The 15,402-nt window shown below is 41.4% G+C and overlaps 1 protein-coding gene across 3 annotated transcripts; it reads right to left on the bottom strand.

Moving 5' to 3' along the window:
* Positions 1–866: 866 nt before the first annotated feature.
* Positions 867–15,219, bottom strand: lsm14aa (LSM14A mRNA processing body assembly factor a). Of its 3 annotated transcripts, none has more exons than XM_056281166.1 (9): positions 14,948–15,219; positions 13,918–14,081; positions 13,545–13,704; positions 11,523–11,861; positions 10,384–10,563; positions 6,130–6,301; positions 5,679–5,717; positions 4,993–5,233; positions 867–4,224 (listed from the first exon to the last, which is right to left on the bottom strand). In XM_056281166.1, exons 1-9 carry the CDS (start codon positions 15,066–15,068, stop codon positions 4,201–4,203), a joined length of 1,440 nt encoding a protein of 479 aa, XP_056137141.1. In that variant the 5' UTR covers positions 15,069–15,219; the 3' UTR covers positions 867–4,200. The 3 variants fall into 3 exon arrangements, with proteins under 3 accessions (XP_056137141.1, XP_056137143.1, XP_056137142.1); XM_056281168.1 differs by having other exon boundaries at positions 11,652–11,861; XM_056281167.1 differs by lacking the exon at positions 5,679–5,717.
* Between the last annotated feature and the right edge of the window lie 183 nt (positions 15,220–15,402).

Below are 15,402 nucleotides of genomic sequence, written 5' to 3'. Positions count from 1 at the left end.
TCGCAGGGTCTGTAGCGCAAACGCCTTTCCCACCCGCATTCCGGGAAGACCCGCCCCTAGTCCGCCTCTGATTGGCTAAAGGTTTACCTTAACAAGTTTAGGCAACGACTACTAGCCAATCGGAGGTAGAGTTCCCGGAATGCGGGTGGGAAAAAAACGACAAAGCAGCTCAGCCTTCTTATCGTCTCGAAGCTTGGCATCGCGAGAATGCGGCTCGACCAGCTGACTTCCCGGGTCTGCTTCACCGAAAGAAATTTTTTTTTTTTAAATTCAGGTTTGGGGAGCAAAATTACTCACATCAGAATGAGCTCAGTTGGTTCTTAGACGTTTACCCGTAGTCTCCGTTTTTGCAATTGTTAATCGATCAGCTGTCCTTGCAAAAGAAAACGATAATGAATAACTATTAAAAAATGCTGCTCTCATCAATTAGTAGAGGAAAAGTTCACTGTAAAGGACTATTCTCTACTCAGCTATTCTTAAATCAAATACTAACGTTACAAAACAAAGAGGAAAAACTTAAAACGGGAAAAAACCCAGATCTTCGTAAGTACTCAAAAGTGGCCTTTTAACTACCGAAGATTACTTGACTACAGAAATGTTTTCCACATCTGCCAAGAAGTAGTCAAGACAAGCCGGAGCCTTCAAGTTCAGCACAACCACGGGTTGGGAGCCACCTCCCACCCCGATTCCTTGCAGATAACCAAGTGAAATGTTATCTAAAGAGGTTTTATTTTGGATTTAAATGCTTCGATACAGTGCCACATTAATTTGCACCCAACATTATCACAGGAAAGAATAGATCAGAAATATGCATTACATCTAGCAATAACAAAGCATGGTAGAAATTAAGCAACCACAACCCAAAGTAATTAACAACTGTTTATTGTATGCTCTTAATAAAACCCCAGTCCACTGAATCCCACATAGGACACCATGCTGGGTTTAAAGACACAACATGAGGCTGTGAGTCCAGAGTGTATTAAAGGAAGCCGCTAGAGAAAAGAAAACATGACCTTGGCCTGTTTACATGTTCACGTACAACAGTCTTCTTGATGCTTCAACTGCCTGTACAGTTCTGCTTTCTGTCATTTTTTTTTTAAATCTTAGCTTTATTTTGTGGCTGACACGCAGGACCATCATGCAGTGCTGTGTGGAATTGTATACAACACCAGTTGAAACTTTACAAGAACTAAAGAGCTTCCTTTAAAATTTAGGCACATGAGCCCCTGCCCCGCCCCCCACCAAAAATCCATTTGGGCCTGGTATACCAAATTCACAAGAAGTCTCATTATTACAATCCAATTGTCCGCCATCTCAGTGATCTCAACTGGTGTGCCCTGGAAGGAATACAATTGTGATTTTATCCAAAAAAGAGGAAATCCTTTCTATATTTGTTAAATCCTAATCGAAGCAAATTAATGAAAGCTCTGAAGGACCAGGCATTATCCCAAGCTCATTAATGAGTAAGTTCAGTAATGAGCTTGTTTGTTTTTGATCCCCCCCTCCCCTTTCTCAGTGCGAAGGCTTCATGTGGCATATCTAAACAATAAATTGATCAAATGAACTTTTCCATGCTCAAATGTTCCATGGCACTGAGAGAGCTGAGAACTGCCGCTCTGCTGGATCAAATTCCTTCCGGGCACCCAAGTGAAATGTATCAATTAACTCCCATTCTGGACATGATCCCCCAAAACATTGCCAAATGAATTTGGACCCAGCATCAGGGTAAGGAAGAACACAAAAGTGTTTTGAATTAACAACCAACGCTGTTTGATCTCAAATTCTTACATATTAAAAAATCCACATGGATACGCATGCTTTAGTGCCTTAATGCAAAGAATAGCTACTCGATAACCCAACAGAAAAATATTGGATATCTGCTAGTATGGAAGATTTCTTAAAAACAATTTGTGCATTCAATTCAACAAGCTGTGTGCAAAACCACCTTGTGAGTTGTGACAAGTCTCAAATCTCTAGATTTCCCACTATATTTCAGTCATCTATCTTCTGGTGACATTAGCTGATATTCTCTGGCATTAAGGCATATCAAAATCATTTTTCTATACATTTCCTGAGCACATTTAAGTACTTTAAAGGTAGTTTTGCTCATCAAGCTGACATCTTTTCACAGAATTTTGAGAATTTCCATTTTGGGGTTTCAGCCATAATGCAAACATCTGTAAACTACCATTTAAAAACTGGACCTGGGTCAAGTTGGACTTCCAAAGAATTTTAGTTTGTAGTTTTAATCTAGGTTGACAAGGACAGTCCACTTAGGGCAAATATAAGTGGACCAGAGACTCAAGGAAATTACTGGTAACTTGTAAATCAGAGCATTATTTTAATAACCTGAATTTTAAGTAATTAAAAGACTGATTTACAAGTTGCCAGAAACTAACGAAAGTGTCCTGATATGGTAAACCCACTCTCCCAATACATCTGTTATGTATTCTATTTGACCCAGGACCATAAAGAACAATATCTACGGAATCAAACTCCATTTCAAATTCTTTTTCAAAGGCTGCCGAGCCATTGTTAGCAGAAGACACCGCTTTGTAATACAACTTTGAAATAGTAAAATGTGCAACCGAGTACTTTGCTTGCCTAATCAAAATGCCACCAACTTTTAAGTACTTAAATCATGCCAGGCCAACTGGCACAGTCTATCAAACCTATCGATCTTATCCCACCCGGGCCAGTTCCTTAACCTCAAAAATAAGAATCCATATTGCTGTATATTATATTGGATCAATAGGAAACTAAGTTGCTACACCCAGACAGCTATGCATATTTGTTATAGTTATGTTGACATCACTTACGTAGCTTTAGCTATCAACCACCATGCAGTGCCATGGGACAAAGTTATTGGCATCGAGTTTTCCCCAAAATATATGCGGCGTTAGGTGGATTAAGTTGAGACATGGCAAGCCAATGGTTCGCATTGTTTCCTGTGACATTTAACAGCATCTGAATTCAAAAAATTGTAAAGATCAAAGAAAAAAAAAATACTGTTAGCCATGAAAAAGCGCCTGTCAAAGAAAATACAGAACACACGTACGTATGAGCGGTATTTTCAAGGGCTTTTTAGCCATGTCACAATCGAAAGTGCAATTAAACCCTTAACTGGCCCATTTTCTGTGAAGCACATATAGATGATAGCCTGGTTTGCCTTTGGTGGATACTGTCCCTGCTTCCGTAAATGACACAACAAAGTCTGACTGACTGATGACGGGCATAAATGTAGCCAAGCAGCATCTCAAACGCTAGTCCCACCTGTACCAATGGCCCTCTAAAGTAAATCAAAGGAAGAAAAAAAAAAGTATAAATAAAAACAGCTGAATTTTGACCTATCTGCAACCTGTCCTGCCCTAAGCCTGGTTAGATGTGAACTGGGAATAGATCTACCACATAAACCAGTAAAGTACACATGTTGGCTAGCACCTCCCTACACTTAACGTAAGAATCCAAAATGGACATTAACATAAGAAAAATCAAATAAAAAAGCAGACTTGCACTAAAGGTGAAAACTGAACACAAGGACTATACTTCAGAAGGCTTACTGGAGAAAATGAAATCACAAGCACTGCCGTTCGGGAGGTGGAATAAATATGAAAGCTGGCGGGTGACTAAATACAGGATAAAGTATGTGTAGTAGTCTTAGAAAAACACGCGGTAGAAAGCTGTGACTGAGACCCTGCAGGTTATTTTGGTGCTGAAGTAACATTTACCCCCCCCCCCAGCCCCCAAATAAAGCTATGTCAGTGAGCATCACAGTCAAAGGACTCATGTATATGACCTTCAACAGCTAACAAAATATTATCAAATACAGGTTCAGGAAAGGGGTGAGGAAAAGACTTTCATCATTGAAAAGCAAAAATACTAACATCCCTCTGAAATCTGACATTTGTACATATTTTCTCAGCCACCTGGAAATAATTTTTATAGAGATCTTGATCCCCCTGCCCCCCCTCCCGCTGCCGCCGCCGCCAGACTGCGTTGTCTTTTCCATCGAAGATAGATATGAAAAGTATGTTGCGTTCAAGCAGTCTACCCCAGTGCTGGTGACAAATATACAGCTAGTACACAATCTTCATTCTTTTAGTCAAAAAAAGTAGCAACAGAAATTTTTTTTCTATATTTTCATTTCGTATTTAGTGTGCGGAGTTACATCTTTCTCATGGATCCTCCCAGCTGTTTGGACTATGCAGCCACTTTGTTGTCCTTCTGGAAGAAAAGGCAACGGAAAGGGAACAGTGAAGATCCTCAAATATCAAATCAGGACACACAAAACCACAAGGAAAAACAAATTTTTTTTCTCCATAATATTCAAGTGCAATAAATTGAGACTTTTTATTCAAATGCTGTTTCTTTATCTGTATTAAAATTATTTAAAAATTGAGCATGGGTGAGCGATTGCTGTGGGATATGGTTGGGATTTGTTCGGTTTAGGTGAAATAAGAATGTTCTCTAAGTTTGACATGTCAGACAGGGATTCGCTGGAAAAGATCTAGAAACTCATTCCCAGTATATAGAGCCAAAAAAAGCTACTTTTCAAATTCTCATGGGGGTATACTGTAATAGTTCCCTGCATCTGTATTCATATATAACTAGCAGACTTCAACATTTAATAACTTTTGAGATTCATCCAGATAACTCTGGGATTGTGTAGTCTGGGAGCGCAGCAAAATATTCTCAGCAGCATAATAAACATTTTACCCTATAGCTATTACTCATCCTTCAGACCATTCTCTAGAGCAATGTTAGCTCACACTATTGCGTCCCAAGTTCTGAGCTGAAGGTACCCTGAAAAAAGTCTACAGCCTACACTTAAATCATGGTCATTGAGTTACTTTACAAGTGCAGAGCTAGAACTAGAAAGTCAAAACATGACGGCTGTCAAAGTGCTGATGGGATCTTTCTGCTATTTCAAAAGGCAGCGTTCAGCTAAATCCCTTTTCCGAAGTACTTCTCGCTGAAATTCTGATACGTTACCCTGTACTCTGGTAGGTCTGCAAACTCCCGACCTCCCTGGCTCCCTCTGTATCCTCCCCTGAAGCCGCCTCCTCCGTGGGGTGGGCCGAAGGACCCTCGGCTGGCCGAGCGACCCCTGCCCCCGCGGAAGCCCATGCCGCCACGGCCACGGAAACCGCCTCGACCCCGGTTCTGACGCAGGGGGATGCCAAACGTCTCAGCATTCATCCGCCTCTCCTCAGCCCAGGTTTGCCTCCGCTCCCTGCAGTGACCGCATCAGGAATTAACATAAATAAATAAACAAATCAATAAAAAACATGGCTGAGTAATGACGGAAAAATATCCTGAATCTAATGGTAGTGATAGTGTAGGGCTATAGCACTTTTCATGCTTTCTTACATTACATTTTTCAATCATTCCAATCTATTCTCAAGTGTGGGGAAAAATAATATGAATTATGACAGATAAAAAAAAAAACTCACATGGCATTCTTTTCTAATAAAATCAAAGAATCTGACACAACTGTTCTATGGAAAAAGCCCAGCCTCCTGTGGTTTGTAAATCGCACAGGTTCCCTTATTTAAAAAAAATTTTTTTTTATTTCGAGTGTGCAGTCCCTCCTATTTTGTAAATGTGGATTTTCAGGGGAGGAGTATACAATGCTGAAGAAAACAATTACTGGCGGTGACAGAGAAGGGATTATATACCTTGGGAACCCTGTCAATCCAGACTTCTCATTTGCTTTCCTGGTGAGAAGAAAGCAAAGTAACAATGCCGTGTCAGAGAAAAACAAATAAAACCTCTTCTGTTGTCTTAACAGAGTTGATTAAAGTCCATGGAAAAGGTGCAGAATGACAGTGAATGCGTGTCTGTGTAGTGACCAGTACAGTCCTGTCTTGTTTATGCTTTGAGTCAAGTTTATTTGTATAGCCCAAAAATCATAAGGTAGTCCCGAAGGACTTTACAATCAGTACAATGCACAACAATGACATACGATGAGTGATTTTCTGTAAAGCCTTGCTGTCTTTGTACTTTTGTGTCATTATGTTTGTCGTCAGTACACCACTGCACAAATTTCCCCTTGATATGTGTGTGGAATTAGTGTACTTGGCAAAATAAGCAAATCTGACTTTAGAGTTGCATCACTAAATCATTTACCTAGTGTCATCGCAGGAGATGTTGTCAAAGAAGGACTTGGACTTGTCATAGTAACAGTTGGGGCCAAGTGGGTCTCCCTCCTCATCGGCATTGCCCTCACTGTTCTGAGTTTCCACGCCAGAGTCACCCTTGTCCTCGCCATTCACTGTCTTCGACTTGTCACTTTTCTCATCTGAGTCAGAAAGCCAAAGCACATCTGCAATCACATGCCTGCCTTGATGACATCTTTTACATGGTCACCCTCAGGTAGACCACACCTAAGAGCTGTGGCCAGACCCATAGCAAGGGCTTTGCGACATCACAGGACCTTGCACCTGACCCTTTCCAAATTAAAATACAATAATTAAAAAAAATAAAATTTGATAACTTTTCCCAACACACATTAAGTGACATTCAATTAAGTCAACAAGGCCTGCCTATCAAAATGTATAGTCAAGGTCTCGTGCAAAAATGAATGTTGCGTTGAGTTGGTATTTGAACACAGGAGAAAAATTTATGTACGTTTAAAATTATTTCACAAATTAAGATGATTGCTAGATAAAAAGTGCAGTTTTCTAAAATTAAAATGAATAAAAAAACTATTTGTGAACCAGTATGTCACAAGAAAAGATTATGTGAGCTGCTATTCAGTTTATTAAAAAGGGCACTGCATCCAAGTTGGATTATCAAAACACTATTGCAGAGTTTGTGGCTAGGAGGGAAAGGAAAGTCACTTTCATCTAGTTGTGGTGAATACACTGCAGTCTTAAATTACAGAAATGGCATGCCAAAATAGCAGGTGACTGTCAATGAAGTAGTTGATATTATTTAACAGTTAGTGATGAGCTGAGACGATGTTTCACACTCGGTTCTCCTCGTAGGCTAATGTACTGCACTAGTAAGAGTTGTGCAATACAGTAAACAGAACAAACTTGACTGTTTGAGAGCACATTACCAGAATAATTAAACTAAGTAATATGCGAGTAAAGTAATAACTAAGAAAAAAAAATGTGCAGATGGGAAAACTGGATGGGTGTACCATAATTCAAGATACCTGAGCACAGAGTCTGGCTGCACGAGAAAGATATTTTAAAGAGGTACGAGGATGAGGAGGAGGTTTTGCTCCTCTCATGACCGTGACACCCATAGTGGATGTGGTTATTGTTGTTTCTTGGAAATCATTGTTTTCGTTTTCTTTCTTTTTGTTGTTTTATTGTTTTTATGTTCTATTGCTTTTATTCTTTTATTGAGTCCTTGTGAGAGTTATTGAGAATGACATACTCTGATGTGTGAAAAACTAAATTTATTATTTAGGTTTATTAATTGAGCATTAGAGAAGGGGCAGGAAATTATAAGCAGTAACTTCCTCCTGCTCCTTTGCGAACACAATTTTTGTTGGACTCTATTGAGAATTCTTGAATTCTTCTGGTTTTATTTTTATCTTCTTTTTTTATTTATGCTTGCTCATTTTTTTCTTTTATTATGCACGTTCGAAATAAAGACATAAGATAAAGAAAAGAATTGGAATCCCCCCCCCCCCCCAAGTTTCATCAAAATTGTCTGGAATATTGCATATGACGGACTAAAGACTATTCGATAGCCCCATGTCTCCATGCATGGATTATATTCAATGGTTATCTTCTGGGAATGTAACGATACTTCGCGAGACAGTAAATTCCTGATACAAATATGTGACGATTCAAATCGGTGAGATGAAAAATTAATTGCAATACTCTTTAAACAGCAGAGAGCGCTATCTTATTTTGACATCACTTGTTCGACATCCTATATCATCATTCGTGTCAGTAGCTGTTATCAAGTCGTAGACATGACGGCCGCAAATAGATGCTGCATCCAGCATCCAGATGCACTTTGGACTGTTGCCGTGATAAACAAACATCGGCGCCATATTGGACCGGGCAAGACTGGCCTGTAAACAAATACAAGTAAACACGGGAGCAGCGGTTTTTCTGGATAAAAAGCACGACAATGTTTACACATCTCAACCGATATCAATATCTTTTTTGACATACAATCCAGCAGTCAATGTGGCATATACACTCACCGGCCACTTTATTAGGCACACCTGTCCAACTGCTCGTTAACGCAAATTTCTAATCAGCTAATCACATGGCAGCAACTCAATGCATTTAGGCATGTAGACATGGTCAAGACGATCTGCTGCAGTTCAAACCAAGCATCAGAATGGGGAAGAAAGGTGATTTAAGTGACTTTGAACGTGGCATGGTCGTTGGTGCCAGACGGGCTGGTCTGAGTATTTCAGAAACTGCTGATCTACTGGGATTTTCACGCACAACCATCTCTAGGGTTTACAGAGAATGGTCCGAAAAAGAGAAAATATCCAGTGAGCGGTAGTTCTGTGGGCGAAAATGCCTTGTTGATGCCAGAGGTCACAGGAGAATGGCCAGACTGGTTCGAGCTGACAGAAAGGCAACAGTAACTCAAATAACCACTCATTACAACCGAGGTATGCAGAAGAGAATCTCTGAACGCACAACACGTCGAACCTTGAGGCAGATGGGCTACAGCAGCAGAAGACCACACCGGGTGCCACTCCTGTCAACTAAGAACAGGAAACTGAGGCTACAATTCGCACAGGCTCACCAAAATTGGACAATAGAAGATTGGAAAAACGTTGCCTGGTCTGATGAGTCTCGATTTCTGCTGCGACATTCGGATGGTAGGGTCAGAATTTGGCGTCAACAACATGAAAGCATGGACCCATCCTGCCTTGTATCAACGGTTCAGGCTGGTGGTGGTGGTGTAATGGTGTGGGGGATATTTTCTTGGCACACTTTGGGCCCCTTAGTACCAATTGAGCATCGTGTCAACGCCACAGCCTACCTGAGTATTGTTGCTGACCATGTCCATCCCTTTATGACCACAGTGTTCCCATCTTCTGATGGCTACTTCCAGCAGGATAACGCGCCATGTCATAAAGCTCGAATCATCTCAGACTGGTTTCTTGAACATGACAATGAGTTCACTGTACTCAAATGGCCTCCACAGTCACCAGATCTCAATCCAATAGAGCACCTTTGGGATGTGGTGGACCGGGAGATTCGCATCATGGATGTGCAGCCAACAAATCTGCAGCAACTGCGTGATGCTATCATGTCAATATGGACCAAACTCTCTGAGGAATGTTTCCAGTACCTTGCTGAATCTATATCACGAAGGATTAAGGCAGTTCTGAATCAAAAGGGGGTCCAACCCGGTACTAGCAAGGTGTACCTAATAAAGTGGCCAGTGAGTGTATATATATGTGTCTATGGTCACTGGTGGGACATTGTGAATGTCCATAGATCCCTGCTTCTCCCTGAAAATGTAGATATGCTAATATTCCTCAAAAAAAGAAAAAAAGTGTAAATTCCAAGTAAGGAACACGGGCCAAGCCTTAGATTGTTTATTTGAGAAGATTTTCTTTACTTGTACTATTCATTTATTTATTTATTTGATTTGGAATTTGTTTTAAAATTCAGTTTATTTATTTTTTTGTTATTTAAGACAAAAGGTATTTTCAGTTTCATTTTTACAAAGAAAAGGAAATATAGACATTGTTTTGCATAGTTTATACCCTACTTCAGAAATAAAAAGGATTCTTTAATTTGATAAAGAAAAGATATTTTGTAGATTTGTGTCTGAGAAACAAAGGAGTCTTTTTCAGTGATAATGTCTTCAATCTTTTGTTGAAAAAAAAATCTTATTGTGAATGCACTTTCGGGAATCATATCGAATCGTGAGTTGAATGTATCGTTACATCCCTGTATCTTCAAGTCGATTGTGGACAGATGTATATGGATTTACTGCAGCAAATCATATCCTTTTTTTTTTTTACTACTTATTCTTTCTCTACATTTAACTCATCCTAGCTGTGTAGCTAGGAGCAGTGGGCAGCTGCCGTGCAGCACCTGGGGACCAAATCCAATTCGTCTTGCCATGCCTCGGTCAGGGGCACAGACAGGAGTATTAACCCTAACATGCATGTCTTTTCAATCTTTGGAATCAGATCACAAAAAAGTACAGTTGTGTTAAGTATATGTGCCATTTTGTTTGTTACTCGCACTCCCTAACAAAGGCATTCTGCCAAAATGCATTGGCAATGTTTTCAATGTTAAATAGAACCATGCCACAATAATAAAAGTATTTTTGATCAAAGGGAAAGAGTTTCTTGGTCGGCTTATTTTTTTGATTCACAAGAAACTACTGCTGGAAATGACAAGTGTCACTGCAAGTCACCCAAGTAGTACCTACCTTTCAGCTTCAATTTTATCTGGAACTCTCTGTCAATCTCTTCCTTGTTGAACTGGGCGTTGGCACTCTCAAAGTCAAAGTCCTTCTCAAACTTCATGGGCCCATCCCGGCGCACGTTGAAGCGCCCTCGGCCACGATGTCCACCCCCTCGCCCACGGCGGTTAGTTGGAGCTCCTGCAACTGCATTTAAGGGGACCAAGAGTTAGCTGTCACCAAATATGTTAGGAGGACATTAATGAAACAAAGTTTATATATATATATATATATATATATATATATATATATATATATATATATATATATATATATATATGGCACCATATGAGAAGGCAAAACTCAGGACATGTGGACGAAAGCAATGTTGTCTGTGTATTGACGCTGTAACAAAGTAGGGTTAGCCAACAGGCAACTATCATAACTTAACAGTTTGGCTTCAGGTGACAGCTATAAAAGAGCAAACCACACTATTGTCATCCAAAATCAAAAGGCACATCAAACATGGAATGAAAGCAGAAAATTATAGATTTACTGATCATCAGCACCACCACACAAGTTACAGTATCAAATATTTAGTCAATACGACAAACATTACCCCTAAACAGGAAGAAATGTATTTGTCGCTGCTGGACTTTATTGACATGAACAGCATGTCAATCTTCAGACATGTGCACTAGCAAAGAAAAACACTTTGAACGAGGGATGATCAAGGCCAGTGATTATAAAAAAAAATGAGTTGATGGCCTCCACTGTGCGAGAGAAACTGGAAAGGCATGCAGAGTCTTAATGGGCATGGAGGTGGGCTTAACCTGTAGAACGTTTACTGGTTTCCCTGCCTTCACCTCTCGCCTGCTCAGACTCTGGCTTGGGGACTTTCTGGACGTCTGTGCCTGGAATAGTAGAGCTCCTTTAGTGTTCCAAAAAAGCTCCAACAATCATGACAGAATAGCCCTGTGCTGTGTCAACAGGTGGCACTAAGTCTCCTACCTTCAAAAAAAAAAGGCACAGTGGTTTGGAATGTGGAACCTCTGGAATAGAATGTTAAGAGATCACACATACAAATGTGGCACTGGTTCCTTTCTGAGGATTTAGCGGCACAAAATACCCTGGTGTTAGGAGTGTACGCTGGGCTGAGATCTCACCTTGGGAGCTAAAGATAGAGTGGATAAGCCCTGCAGTGGTAGCCCTATCTACAGCAGTTGCGTGAGAGGCAGAGGTTGAGCGGGGTACAGGCCAGCCCTGGCTACTGCGGACTCCCCTGACAGTCTCACCCCTCCTTGCATCCAGGCTGTCCTGGTGCTGAGCTTTCTGGTTTCCGTGGCCAGTGGTGGAGGGAGCTGTGCGGCCATGAGTGGGACTCCTGCGACCCAGGCCAGGGGCTGGAGCGGTGGGGGCGGAGGTTGGGGCAGATGGAGTGGCTTGTATTGCCTGCTCATGGGTGGGGCTTTTCCGCAGGGGGTCCATGCTAGGGCTACTGCGACCTGAGGCAAAACAGCAGAACAGGAATGGGGATGAGAATACACCACTCAAAGTTGTTGAAACCTGTTATAATCATAACACAACATTGCTTGAACTTCCGATGACTCCCAGAGGTTACTTGTGCTGATTAGACTGCAGGATAACAAATGCCCTGGGCTCATTTACCACACACACTAGCCCAAGTCTCGAGTTTGGCCACCATCAGAACAAGGCCCTCTAAAGAGGTTCAAGCCTTAGTGAGATTAAATTATTATCAAAGTCTGTAAAGCAAATAGGCACAAAACTGATTCTACAGCAAAATATATGCATGTTATTGTGAAGCACATACAGTTAAGATTTGGATTTAAAGACACTACATTAAAAGACATAGCACTAAGAACAATTGTGCTATTAAAAATACCACTTTGCAAGACAAATTTCAAACATCATCAAAACTATTGTGACAGCCAAAGTAAATCAGGCTTAGAGCCTCAGTTTTTTTTAAATAGTCCATCAAGACACAGTAAGTATGTAAGAGAAAAAGTAAATTAATTCCGCAAAACCTATCATGCATCAAAAGAAAAAGTGACTGCCTTGTAATAAATGTTTAATCTGTTATTACTGTGTAATATCCGTTTTTAAACAATAACATTATCAGGGTAGAGATGAACTGAAGTACCATCCAGTGAAGTGAGTAGTCACGCAGATCTGAAATTTTCTTGCTAGTTTTTTGTTTAAACCTTGTCTCTATTGGTCTTTTACCTTAAGTTACAAGGGGTACCCAGAGATCGCGAGTCAGAGGGGAGAGCAGAGCCAAATGAACTGCTCTGAGACTGGGGTGCACCAGCAGAAAAAGTAAATTAATTCTGCAAAACCTATCATGCATCAAAAGAAAAAGTGACTGCCTTGTAATAAATGTGTTTAATCTGTTATTACTGTGTAATATCATTTTTAAACAATAACATTATCAGGGTAGAGATGAACTGAAATACCATCCAGTGAAGTGAGTAGTCACGCAGCTCTGAAATTTCCTTGATAGTTTTTTGTTTAAACCTTGTCTTTATCTGTCTTTTACCTTCAGTTACAAGGGTACCCAGATCTTGTGAGTTAGAGGGGAGCAGAGCCAAATGAACTGCTCTGAGAGTGGGGTGCAGCAGCGCATGTAACATAGGAGGGCACTGATCATCCTGTATGTGGAGGAACAGCAGGCATGGAGTATTGAGGGCAACAACACTCTGAATTCCTGCACTGCACTGTGTCCCTGTGGACTTATGGAAAATCTTTGAGATGGAATCCGTCTTAGTGGAAAAAGCCAAAACTCTAGTTTGACCATCATGTCCATAGCGTTTTCTTTTAAAAATATTTACATGTAAGAGGAAAACAAAGATCTCAGCTATTATAGGGTGCACTGACACCAGCCTAAGCCTCCTCATTTACTGTTGTATGCCAACGTAGTCCCAAGGCAACACAACAACCTGGAACTCTTGGAAAGCATGCTTGGCTGAGTCCCTTGATGAGAAGTTCCTAGTCTTTCAAGAACAGACCCCAAAACCTGAAGACGATTAACATACAATTATACTGACAGAGCACAGGAAGAAAAATGTTGGAATGCTACTTTGAGACCACTGATGACTTGAGATGAACATCTCAATCCTATGTCCCTTTACCGCCTTTCCCACTCTCTGGACCCAAGTAGTGTTCCTTACCCACACCAACAGCTCCAAACTGTGGGGAAACCAAGGGACTGTTGCTGAACTGGTTGTAGGGGGGTACTGGGGCCCTGTTGAAGAGACCATAGGAGCCAGTGGACTGGAATGGGGCAGAGGCAGTGGTGGCAGCAGGTGTCGGAGCAGAGCCTATGGAGGACTAAGGAAGCAAATGGGGATTGTTAGTTTTATGTCCCAAGAGAAAAATGGCCTCCAAACTTTGTCACAAACAAAATAAGATTGCAAATATCTGGGTCTGGCCCCGTGATGGTCTGGCAGCATGTCCAGGGTGTCTCCCTGCCTGCTGCCCAGTGACTGCTGGGATAGGCTCCAGCATACCCATGGATGGAAGGATATCTGAGTTATAGTGTACCTGGACAATGGCAGGGTCCTGGGGAAGAGAGCATGTTGGCTTGGGTGGCTCACACACAGTCAGATCCTTGATGTCACTGCCCCGGAAAATGATATACTCGAAGATCTCATCTCTTGGCGGGATGGGCCTATCAGTGGGGCGATCCTCGGTGCCAAAGGAGCGAACTATGGAGGAAAGGTAGGCTATATTGAGCAACACAAACCCAAGTTTTAGTGCGTCATTCATGCCTGCACTTTCAAGCTTAACTTGGTTACAACAGGTTTACAATGAATATTACTTCCTAACTAGGGCCAGGGACAAAGCTGTTGCTGTAGTATTTAACCAATTAGTTCGCCTTCAATGAACAATGCGCGCCTGATGATGGGCTTAAAAACCCGGGAGATCAATAAGAGTAAATGTGTCTTTTGTAGGCAAATGCAATCAATTATGAACTTGATGTGATCGCGATTAAGTTATTGCTGTCATCTGTGGGGCTTCTAGTAGCAACATTGTCGGCAGCTAAGGAACACACCGGCACAGGTACTGCATATCTGGCAGGTTGGTTGGCTGACTAATGACATACAGTTAAATCTGTCCTAGCATAACCTAGATAGCTTTCAACTTAAGACACTGTCGGTGGTGAACAATACCTTTGAAAAGTTGTATTTGTTTATGAAAGTTAATTATTCGGCTGATCACATAGGGTATTTACTTTCGTTTGATTATAGTGGTTTTGCCTTCTAGCTTTGCTCATAGCTAACGCTGCCACTATATTTGCTAGGTGAACTAGTGATGCAAGGAGCGCTAACAGCAAGCTAACGTTACCCGAGACCAACTTGTTAGAGTTGTGCCTCTTCCCCTCTGAATTACACCAGAATGCCCGACCTCGGTTTGACTTAAGAAAAAAAGAAAGAAAAAAAAGACACACTTGGCTTGAAAGTTAAGCCATCTGAATTGATATCTAAGGACTTAACAGCTCCAGAAAGCAACCGCATCGACTCGACAACTTGAGATAACACTAGCTAACCAGCTAACGTTAGCTGTTAGCTACCTCTCGCTAGTGCGACGGTGGAGTTCTCAGTATCAATAGTGTAGAGAATCCCTTCGTAGCGAATCTCGGCCTTCGAAACGAGGCTGATTTTGCTGCCCAGATAGGGCGTCCCTCCGCTCATTGTGTCTTCGTGAGCTCGGCAGTCTTGTCAGACGGAAAAAACCCCAACGCCCCTTCCAGTCTGTGGGGTTCAACGCTGCGAATATCGCTCAAACTTTCTCTGATTTGTGTCTCTCTACCTCACTATTCTCCCCGTTACAATATGGCTACCTCATTTTCCATCGAATGGCTCTCGGCGCTGGGGTAACTGGGAAATCATAATATCGCGCGTTTACACGCTGGTTTGGTAAACAGATTCATGCGGGATAGAACGGCAACGCCAACTATCCGCAGGAAAACTGAGAGGGTATCTCTCAAATATCCTAAGCTAATGCCGATCCTACGCGGTGTGAATA

This window comes from Lampris incognitus, chromosome 6 (genome assembly GCF_029633865.1).
Source record: "Lampris incognitus isolate fLamInc1 chromosome 6, fLamInc1.hap2, whole genome shotgun sequence".
NCBI classification, from domain to species: domain Eukaryota; kingdom Metazoa; phylum Chordata; class Actinopteri; order Lampriformes; family Lampridae; genus Lampris; species Lampris incognitus.
The sequence above is the reverse complement of the archived record's forward strand: the minus strand, read 5'-3'. Positions and strand labels throughout refer to the sequence as shown.